The sequence below is a fragment of the Acipenser ruthenus genome, chromosome 22 (genome assembly GCF_902713425.1).
Source record: "Acipenser ruthenus chromosome 22, fAciRut3.2 maternal haplotype, whole genome shotgun sequence".
NCBI classification, from domain to species: domain Eukaryota; kingdom Metazoa; phylum Chordata; class Actinopteri; order Acipenseriformes; family Acipenseridae; genus Acipenser; species Acipenser ruthenus.
Window position 1 is genome coordinate 30,680,861 of NC_081210.1, and position 10,327 is coordinate 30,691,187.

The 10,327-nt window shown below is 48.7% G+C and overlaps 2 protein-coding genes across 2 annotated transcripts; one reads left to right on the forward strand and one right to left on the reverse strand.

The window, feature by feature from the left end:
• Positions 1-1,066: 1,066 nt before the first annotated feature.
• On the forward strand, positions 1,067-6,496 carry LOC117973774 (nucleotide exchange factor SIL1-like). The gene is made up of 10 exons (XM_034927012.2): positions 1,067-1,402; positions 2,019-2,115; positions 2,463-2,589; positions 2,676-2,778; positions 3,027-3,132; positions 3,335-3,526; positions 3,675-3,796; positions 4,158-4,254; positions 5,035-5,199; positions 5,522-6,496. Exons 2-10 carry the CDS (start codon positions 2,026-2,028, stop codon positions 5,882-5,884), a joined length of 1,365 nt encoding a protein of 454 aa, XP_034782903.2. The 5' UTR covers positions 1,067-1,402; positions 2,019-2,025; the 3' UTR covers positions 5,885-6,496.
• Positions 6,497-6,936: 440 nt separating this feature from the next.
• On the reverse strand, positions 6,937-9,514 carry LOC117431126 (trypsin inhibitor ClTI-1-like). The gene is made up of 4 exons (XM_058996523.1): positions 9,364-9,514; positions 8,041-8,081; positions 7,588-7,697; positions 6,937-7,072 (listed from the first exon to the last, which is right to left on the reverse strand). Exons 1-4 carry the CDS (start codon positions 9,410-9,412, stop codon positions 7,021-7,023), a joined length of 252 nt encoding a protein of 83 aa, XP_058852506.1. The 5' UTR covers positions 9,413-9,514; the 3' UTR covers positions 6,937-7,020.
• Between the last annotated feature and the right edge of the window lie 813 nt (positions 9,515-10,327).

A 10,327-nucleotide genomic window follows, 5' to 3' on the forward strand; every position in this document is an offset into this window, starting at 1 on the left:
CGTGTGTCCACTTCTTTATCTTGTGTGCTTGCTTTGATGCTGTATAATAGATTATGTTTGGTACAATGTCCACTTTTTTATTGAGATGATGTGGGCCAGTCTGTGCTGGGATCACAATATTTGAGTGATTGTAAAAGACACGATGAAAAGGGAGCAAACACTGAACCAGCGTTTGATATTATTACTACTGTGAGAAGTTAAAAGGTACCTGTCTGTTCTCATGACACAGGACATGCATCCCTGCCAGGGCTGGAAATCCAGGCAGATGAAAAACGTCATGACCCTGAGATAGACAGATAGATACAGTGTATATAGATATGTGTGTATCTCCACGGTGTGTACAGAAGAGTATAAACACGATTATCCAGTTTCAGATTACACACTCTCACTCTCACTCTCAGACACACAGTGGGGGGAGATAGCAGTAGTGTATTACACAGGGTCTAAAACTCCCTTTGTATTTTCGGTGTAGCCCAATAGTACAGGACAACACTGCAGCAGCTTGCGAGTTTCAGAAACAGGTGGAGTAGATTGAAACGTGCTGAGCATCACGCTTCTGGTGCAAGTCTAAACGGGATTGCACAGCCCCGGGTTTCGCTGGGTTGCATCAGCTGAATTGCATTATTAACCCGAGTCGGGTCGTTCCACGTCTAAAGAGGAAGTCGGTGTCGTGCCAAAGTAGCGAGCGATTGCGACCCGTTCCTGTTTTTCATTTCATGTAACTAAGCGACGATGCAAAAATAACTGAACAATGCTCATTTCTTCGGCTTTATGTATTCCTGTATTGTATCATTTACGCCGAGGTGCAGTAAGCACAAGTTAAAACATAGACGCTTCTCTTCAGAAAGTGAATTCCGGGTTCCTTTATTTATATATAGCGTTTGTTTCACTCTAAGATATGTATACGTTTTTTAATAGCATCTTGATGGTATTAAAATCATTTAAAATGAAATGCCTTTGTATAAACACACTGCTACTAGCTTTTGTATTGGATTTCTGTCTCGGTTACGAAACACTATTATGACGTGTGGCGGCAGAGGACAGGAAGCCGGTGAACCAATCACATGGCTTTCTGGAAAAGGGGCTGCGGTCCTTTTACACGATCCCAGCGCGGATTGGTCCACATCATCTCAAAGACGTAAGGGGGAGGAGCCAGGAGTTACGTGGCGTGTGTGTAACTGACTTTTGTTGTGTGTTACCTGGTATAAATATTTTAAGGAGTCGTTATTATTACAGTGGAAATTGATGTGAAAAGTTACATGTACAGTTTTCTGCAAGGGGAGACAAACCGAATCGTATCGCGTTTAGAAACCAGAATTCCAGGCTGTCGGACCTCTCGGCTCATCAGAAAATAGCAGTGTGTTTGACCGGTGCTGATAGACGTACTCTGCTTTTAACCAAGGTAAAAACCCCGATATAAAGTACATTGTTATAGTGAATATGTGACTACAATCCTTTCAATTATATTAAACGACACGGTTGTGCGGTTTATGAAATGCCGGCATGATGCCGCAGTGTAGGTAGCGAACGCACACGTGTTGCTATCAATACCAATCGTGGAAAATACTGTCTGTTGTAGTTACAGGTTTTCTTCTTGAGTGATGAGTTCTTTGCATTGAATTGTACAGATTCAGAGCTCATCTGGCGTGCTGTGTGTGATTGCGGTGCCGCTTTTCTTGGAAATGCTTGATCACACAAGGCATTGCTTGGTTGACAACTATTACTAAATGATGAGGAAGATATTCATTCGTTTCTTGAGCCACTATACTGTATAGACGTCCCTCGCATCTGAACTCTAGAATGCACAGTGTCTGTCCAGGGATGGGAATAAGACTCCTGTTGCATAGCCCTGTCATCCATTCCAGGTTTTACTGCCAGCTTGATTGGCTCCAGTGTAGAGATAACAAGCTCAGGTGTGTCTTATTAAAACTCCTAGTGAAACCAGGACTGGATCAAACTGCTATGCAATGGAAGATTCCACCCCTGCTATCAGTGTGTGCTGCCTGTTGTTGTTTCAGTGTGATCATGACTGTGAAGAGAAGGTTTCTGAAGAAGGTGCTCCTGGTCCTTTCTGTGCTGCTGTGTGTTCCACGCTGTCTGTCTGGGACCGGTACAGTAAGTGTGGTGTTGTGTGTTTTTATCTGTCGTATGCACATTTTGGGTGTAGGTCCAGGGATGGGAATAAGACTTGTATTGCATTGCACTTTCACCCATCACAGGTTTTACTATGAGCTTGATTAGCCCCAGTGTAGAGGTAACAAGCTCAGGTGGTCTTGTTAAACTCCTAGTGAAACCAGGACTGGATCAAACTGCTGTGCAATGGGAGTCTTATTTCCACCCCTGAGGTCAGTCTGATGAGCTGAAAACAGTTCACAGATCTTTTAAGCCTGCATGTAACTTTGAGAATTTGCTCAAACAGTTTATTTCCAGTGTACCTGTTGATCACAGCCCCCCTCTCCCAGGCGCGGTCCGCCCTCACGGTGGTGGAGGGCAGTGAGCCGGACGGAGAGGCCCAGGTGAGCGATGATGAGGACCCAGAGGACCTGGAGGTGTTTCAGCCCACCGACCAGTGGCAGGAGCTCAGGCCAGGTACGCTGCTCTGGAATGTGCAGGCTGTGTGTTTGTAGGGCTCTAGCTCCGGCAGGCAGGCTGTTTAACTGCGCTGTGTTCCCCAGGCCAGGCTGTGCCGGCAGGATCCCACGTGCGCCTGGACCTCCAGACTGGGAAGAGGGAAGCCAAGCTGCAGGATAGCCCGGGGGAGGAGGAGGAGGGGGGCAGGTACGTCTGCAAGAAGCCAGGGGCCAGTTAGTACTGCTAGCAAGCTGTCTTCCTGTTTCAGATAGAACGATTTAGAGTGGAGTAGAAATCCACTCAGCAAGTCTATATGATTAAAGGTCAATGTGTTCTTTTATTTGTAGAAGTGAATTCGATTTGCAGATTGACCAGCATGAAGGAAAGGGTGTTTCTGAAGAGGCTTTAAGAGCTGAACAGTTCAAACATAAAGTGCTTCTCTGCTTTCATTGCAGGCAGGGCACGGTGAACACGGAGTCTCAGACCTTCACTGCTCAGGAGCTGAAGAAAGCTCTGAAACATTTTAAAGAAGCTGCCGTGGTGCCCACTGATGAGGAGAAGGTAAAGGGAGGGGTCATTGATTCCTGAGGCACACTGTCACAAGAACTAATGCTGACTGTACAGCAGCTGTGGCTGGATAGACTAAAGTCTTCTCACTCTCTCAAAACATTTGATTCCCTGGCTAGCAGGGCCAGTGTGAGTTTCAAGCCATGCATTTAAAGAGGGAGGAATGCACTAGTAGTGACTCTGTGTCTGTCTGCAGGAGGCAGCGGAGGCGCTGAGGGCTCAATTCCGCCCCCTGGACGAGCTCAAGAGGGACATGGAGGTGCTCGGTATGATGATGGAGACAGACTTCCAGATCATGTCCCGCCTGCTACAGCAGTTCAACAGCTCTGCAGCCTCGCTGGAGGAGAGGGTCTCTGCACTGCGAGAGCTGGAGTACCTCGTACACCAGGTGAGCCTGTGCCATCATTCCTTATTGAAATGCTCCATTCCTCTGTGCCATCATTCCTTATTGAAATGCTCCATTCCTCTGTGCCGTCGTTCCTTATTGAAATGCTCCATTCCTGTTTAATTGACGACTGCCTTGTGTCCGCTGCCAGGTGGACAATGCCCAGGATTTCATCACCATTGGGGGTCTGCAGCTGGTCATCGGCACCCTGAACAGCTCAGAGGCAGTGCTGCAGGAACACGCTGCCTTGGTGCTGGGCTCTGCACTCTCCAGGTAACACACACTCCTGCCCCGCCAGGGCCACCCTCCATACAGCTCTTCCATTGGGTGCTTTGCATTCTCACCTTACAGGCTGAGAGATGGACATGAGTTTCTGCGCTGCTCATGTGTCCATGTGTCTCTCCTCTCCTGTCTGCTCTGCTCACGTTGTGCCCCTGTCTGTGTGTGTCTCCTCTCTGCTCACGCTGTGCCTGTCTCTGTGTGTCTCCTCTCTGCTCACGCTGTGCTCGTCTCTGTGTGTCTCCTCTCTGCTCACGCTGTGCCCCTGTCTCTCTGTGTCTCCTCTCTGCTCACGCTGTGCCCCTGTCTCTGTGTGTCTCCTCTCTGCTCACGCTGTGCCCCTGTTTCTGTGCAGTAACCCCGTGGTGCAGGTGGAGTCTGTGGAGGGGGGAGCTCTTCAGAAGCTGCTGCTGCTGCTGGCCACCGAGCAGCCCCTGCCTGTCAAGAAGAAGGTAAACACAGCGCTGTGGCTCTGGCTTTACCGCTGTCATTAAATAATGAAGAGACTGAGACCTGCAAGGAGGGCAAGCTGGTTGGGCTCAGTTATACAGGGTGCAGGTAGAACAGGAGGAAGAGTCAAGAGGAGCCCTGATCGGCACTGTTCATTAATATATATGTAAATATAAATAACATGCATTTATAAATGACAGGTAGAGAAGTCTCCATGTGCACCTGTTTCTGTGTAATCCTAACCTCAATTGCTCTGTGTGTGTGTGTGTGTGTGTGTGTTTCAGTCCCATTGTAACCTCACTGCTCTGTGTGTGTGTTTCAGTCCCATTGTAACCTCACTGCTCTGTGTGTGTGTTTCAGTCCCATTGTAACCTCACTGCTCTGTGTGTGTGTTTCAGTCCCATTGTGACCTCACTGCTCTGTGTGTGTGTGTGTGTGTGTGTGTGTTTCAGTCCCATTGTGACCTCACTGCTCTGTGTGTGTGTGTGTGTGTGTGTGTGTGTGTGTGTGTGTGTGTGTGTTTCAGTCCCATTGTAACCTCACTGCTCTGTGTGTGTGTTTCAGTCCCATTGTGACCTCACTGCTCTGTGTGTGTGTGTGTGTGTGTGTGTGTGTTTCAGTCCCATTGTAACCTCACTGCTCTGTGTGTGTGTGTGTGTGTGTGTTTCAGTCCCATTGTAACCTCACTGCTCTGTGTGTGTGTGTGTGTGTGTGTGTGTGTGTGTGTGTGTGTGTGTGTTTCAGTCCCATTGTGACCTCACTGCTCTGTGTGTGTGTTTCAGGCTCTGTTCGCCATGGCCTCCCTGCTGCGTCACTTCCCCTTCGCTCAGCAGCGCTTCCTGAAGCTGGGTGGTCTGCAGGTGCTCGAGGCGCTGTTCCTCTCTTCGGGGGGGGCGTCCCTGCGTGTGCGAGCCGTCACCCTGCTCTACGACATGATCGTCGAGAAGGTGGGTGTGCAGGGGGGGGTGCTTCGTAGTAATGATGGAGAGGAGGATGATGAACGCGTGAGGGGAATGCTAAAGCTTGCTGAAGCTGATACTGTGATGTCACACTGCTACAAGCTAGCTATTGAAATACAGTAGATGCTGCTCCCTGCCTCTCCCTCTCTCCCCCCAGGAGTCCTGTCTCTCCCTGCCTCTCCCTCTCTTCCCCCAGGAGCCCCGTCTCTCCCTGCCTCTCCCTCTCTCCCCCAGGAGCCCTGTCTCTGACTCCCTGCCTCTCCCCCAGGAGCCCTGTCTCTGACTCCCTGCCTCTCCCTCTCTCCCCCAGGAGCTGATCCTGCAGCATGGTCTTGACCCAGTCCCCGATGCCTCACACGAGGCCCGGCTCCGGCAGTACTCCCAGGTGTCTCTGCTGCCCCAGCTTGCAGAGCGAGGCTGGTGCGGGCTGGTCCCGGAGCTGCTGGCCTCTCCGGAGCACGACGTGCGTGAGAAGGCCCTGCGCGCGCTGCTCGCCATGATGCCACCCTGCCGGGAGCTGTACCGGGGGGACCGTGCGCTCGCCGGAGCCCTCAGCCTCCTGCAGGAGCAGTACCAGGGGCTGGCGGAGAGCGAGCGCGGCTTCGGAGACGAGGACGACTACTTCGGGGAGCTGCTGGGCCTGGTGGAGAGCATGCTGGGAAAGCTGAGGTGACCCCCAGCTGGAGAACCTGCCTCCACTAAACCACTGCCCTCGTCTCACTGCGTCGCTCCCCTACGGCTTCACAAACACAATGTGATAAATGTACTGTTGAGCATGCTTGCCGAAGTGGAGCTGTGTTTATTGCAGGGTTTGCAGTGAGGTGCTTTCACCTCCCTTCCTCGTGTCATTCTGATATATTGGGGTACACACATTTCTTTATGGATCACCGTGGCTGCAAGTGTTATCTTGCAAAAAAAAGAAAAAAGGGTTTTGTCATGATAGAAGTAATGTAAACCCCATGTAAATGTAAGACTTGTATGTTTTGCTATTAACCTCATGCAGCAGGGATTGAAATAGGTTAGTATGAAGCAGTCAGTGTGATAAACAGAAAGCAATTCTAGCAACCAGGACTGGAACACTGAAGTGAAATCGGCATGGAGACCATCAGACAAATATAAAAGGTGCCAGGCTGGGACTGCCTGTGGACTCAATGGACACCCTCAATACTATGAACTTTGCACCATGCCAACATACTGTATCAAGGACTTGCCTTTGTGTGGGAAAAAAGGAATTCATTTGCACAGCTGTGTGGAAGCTTTTGTAAGTAATAAAATGATGTATGGATGTTGTTGTGTTGTCTCTCATGTGGTCGCTGTGAGCGCCTGCCTCGCGAGGCTGATGGCAGTGTAATTGATTGCATATTGAAATGTCCTGAATTCAAAGAGCTGGTGATTTCTCCAGTTGCCTTGACTATGTGTCGTCTTTGTGAAACACTGAGTGCCCTGAACTGCTCTGCAATGTGCGTTCATGGTCTTTAATCAACTCCTGTGTGTTTATCTGTTCATTTCTTAAAGTAGAAAACCACCCTGCCAATCTTACAAGAACCAGGCAGCTAATTCTTCTCATTAACAAGGATGTTCTCCTTTTGAAAGCTGGGAGGTTATGTACAGACGGAGGTGCAGTGAGGTGGTCTCAGATTAGTGGAGTCACGATCTGGTGAGCGTGTGATAGAATGACCAGCTGCAGAGCCTCGCTGACAATGAGAGACGAGCAGACGGAGCGAGGCATGCTGAATCGTTTATTGCGTCATCTCAGAAACGAGTGGACGGATTTGATGAAGAGGCTGCGGGGCTCCTCAGACTCCAGGATCATTCCAGGCACTCCCCCTCGCTCCGGATCCGGATGTGCTCGTTCTTCATCCTGCAATATGAAGACAGAGCTGACGTGGGTAGAAAGCTACAAATGCCTTGTCTGGTGTTTGATACTTGTATTAAATCAACACTGGTGAAATCTGGAACCGTGTAATTGTGAGGGACAGATCACAGCTCAGCTTGGGTTAGACAGAGTGCTGTGTTACAGACAGGGCTGTGATCGGGCAGGGTGATGTCTTTGCATGCAGAGGACCCTGTGTCTGTCATTGAAGTGTAAAAAAGGGTTCTTCTTGCCACATTCTCGTTGCCTATCATTAATCTTGCCCGTCTGTCACCTCATGCACGTTTCAATCTAATAGGATGATGTCCCCTTCAGTCACCCGGGCTAGCAAACCACAGAGAGGAACGTTAGTGTTGCAGGGCAGCTGTTGAAACGGACACATTGAGGTGAATTGCATCATAAAGGTGGTGAGGTTTCAAGGTGACCAGCTGCATGCTGCCCCCAGGATCCCACGCTCCGGGTTAAAGATAACACTGGCTGTAGCCTCGGAGGGCGTCTCCTACCTGTTTTCCATGCACAGTACGCACTCGTTGGAGTAAGTCTGGCCATTGGTCCCGCACACCGGATTGTAGTCCCTGGGACACATAGCACCTAGGTACTGCGCACAGTTAGGCTGGAAGAGAGAGACAGGAGGAGCTGAAGTACAGTTCACAGCCATCTGAACAACAGGGCTGCAGAGCACCTCTGCCCTCGCCATACTGACAGTGTCACATTTTTAACAGCAGATTCCATGTATAATAATGCAGATCTGTGCTATGTCAAGGAGCTGAGAAAGTGAGTTTGTGTGAGTTACGGGTGATAATAAAGTCCTAGTGTAATAGGATTTCTACAGTGTCATTCCAGGGGTGGATGTAACAATGCATCATTTATAAAGAAAAACAAAAAGACACAAACATTCACTTCATTTGCTTTGTGTGCTCTCTGCAGGCAGTGTGTATAAATCATTACTGTCTCACCTCCTTTGGTTGGCCAGAAGGTTGTTCAGCCAAACTGAATTCTGTAAGAAACAATAAAAAAAGAACATGAAAACAGAATTACTGTATGTCCAATAAATGGTGTATTGGTTATTGATGAAGCACCAGTAATGGATCCCCCATCAATTGAATTGATCACTTGCTGAATAAGATCCGGGCCACCATGGAGTGAGAACAGTGCCAGATCTGACATGGGCCTGCTTTCTGGCATCCAGTCGTTTTATCAACACTGACAGAACAGCAGAGCTTTACAACAATGAGGAAAACCACCCGAGAACACTTACAAACCAGGGATCTAGCCGTGCTGACAAACACAAACCAGGGATCTAGCCGTGCTGACAAACACAAACCAGGGACCTAGCCGTGCTGACAAGCACAAACCAGCAGATGCTGTGAATAAGAAGCTCTTCGAGTGCACTTTGCTGACAGGGTTAAAACCCCCTGATCTCTGATTGTATTTGTCTCCTCCTTTTCTTTTGAAACTCTTCCAGTATTGTGTGCAGCTCTGTTCTCATGGTACCTGGTTACTCGATACTCTATTGAAAGATGGGAGTGAGCCCAGTATTCTGTTACCTGGGAGTCTCTGGGCTGGATTCTGTGGCTCACACATCAGCGACTCCACCCAGGGATCCATGGGAATGCCACACTCTCTGCTTTGCTAGTTTTAGAGCTCAGTGGAATGAACTGACACCTCCGCTCATTGAACTGAATGGGAAGGCAAACTGAGCCCAGCCCTGCTTACCAACCCCTAAAGAAGCAGCTCTGTACCCAAGAGCTAAGTACGGGTCAGTGTGATTCACTGATCAGCTGCACAGAGATTCATTACAACAGCAACGAACACAAGAAAACACCAACATACAGGTCCTGGCAAGCACAGAGAAGACACACACACTCAGCTTGACACAGAAGTCTGTTTGCTGAGCTCAGTAATGCTAAACAGCTTCCGATAATGAACTGCAAACGAGATTCAGGCAGACGAGCAAAAAAAACACCATTTCAGTGATTCACAGTTTGTTAAGTTTCCTTCTGCCTCTGCGTGTAACGGACTCCTCTCTCTTAACCCCTGATTGTGCTGTGCATGTGCCCCTTGGATTATCGCTTTGGCTACAGATAATGTGAAACAACACACTGTGAATGTTCAAACACAGGCGATGAGTGCTGTTTGTTTTCAGTTTTGAAACCTGAGCAGCCTAGAACCCTGGGAACAAAGTCGAGTTCTAGAACAGCTCAGGCACAGCTTAGTCATGTGGCTGCCCACCTGTCCAGCATCTCAGTGTTAATACCATTAGAAAGCAGCATGCTTACCAGAAAGGCAGAGCAGGGCCAGGGTCAGAAGAAGGCAAGTGGTCTTCATAGTCGCGTACGTAGTGAGTGATGTGTGAGTATGAGTGTGTGTGGACTCTAGTATCTGTGTGGACTCTAGTATCAGTGTACCTGCGCAACTAACTAACTCTCTCTCTCTCTCAACTTTCTGTTTGAGAGCTCAGTAGTGCCCTCTGGTGTAAGCAGCGAGTCGTGTTTTATTACCAGACCATGCCTGGGCCAGTAAGCGCAATATTTTCAAAGCGTTTTACTTGGGTGTTTAATTTATAACTCCTGTTTTTTTTTTGAAAGAGGTAAAACGTGTGTTAATTTTACAAACTGTGGTGAAGACTAACTCTGGACAGGGCATCACGGGCTAGGTAATCACAGATCACATGACGTTCTACTGACGTTTAGTCAACCTCTACCGTGTAATGCGACATCATAACCATAAGGTGGCAGCACAGTGTTAGTAATAATGGTAACAGAGCGTGCATGTGCAGAACGGCAAGCCCTCTCCACCATGCTATCTGAAGAAGGCCGAAGTCCAAGCATAGCTAATTTTTAAAATAGTCAGCTTTCTTCTTCATTGTATGTACAAATTATGGCAACAACAAATGATTTCTAGCAAGACCGGGGCTGGGGATAATCGTCTCCTCTTTAAAAATATGTGAATGTTTGATGAGCAAGACATCTCACAAGTAGAGCGTTCCCTCGAAATGTTCTCCTCTTTCTAGGAAAGCAGTAGAACTGGAGACGGGGAGTTTGCTGCCAGATAGAGTGTCTGTGTGTCAGTGTGTGTGTGTGTGTGTGTGTGTGTGTGTGTGTGTGAGAGAGAGAGAGAGAGAGAGAGAGAGAGAGAGAGAGAGAGAGAGAGAGAGAGAGAGAGAGATTGTCTGAGACCGCTCAACAGTAAAGGCCTGTCTCAGGATCTCACTGTGTTGAATATTCATTTGTTGTAAGGCAC

What these genes read in the sequence shown, in the direction of transcription:
- LOC117431126 (XM_058996523.1), bottom strand. Translation starts at nt 9,412, where the DNA reads ATGAAGACCACTTGCCTTCTTCTGACCCTGGCCCTGCTCTGCCTTTCT. An exon ending in GGCCCTGCTCTGCCTTTCTG is followed by an intron (nt 8,082 to 9,363) that starts GTAAGCATGCTG and finishes TGTTTCTTACAG; the next exon opens with AATTCAGTTTGGCTGAACAA. An exon ending in GTACTGTGCATGGAAAACAG is followed by an intron (nt 7,073 to 7,587) that starts GTAGGAGACGCC and finishes TTCATATTGCAG; the next exon opens with GATGAAGAACGAGCACATCC.
- LOC117973774 (XM_034927012.2), top strand. Translation starts at nt 2,026, where the DNA reads ATGACTGTGAAGAGAAGGTTTCTGAAGAAGGTGCTCCTGGTCCTTTCT. An exon ending in GTCTGTCTGGGACCGGTACA is followed by an intron (nt 2,116 to 2,462) that starts GTAAGTGTGGTG and finishes CCCCTCTCCCAG; the next exon opens with GCGCGGTCCGCCCTCACGGT. An exon ending in CTGGGCTCTGCACTCTCCAG is followed by an intron (nt 3,797 to 4,157) that starts GTAACACACACT and finishes GTTTCTGTGCAG; the next exon opens with TAACCCCGTGGTGCAGGTGG.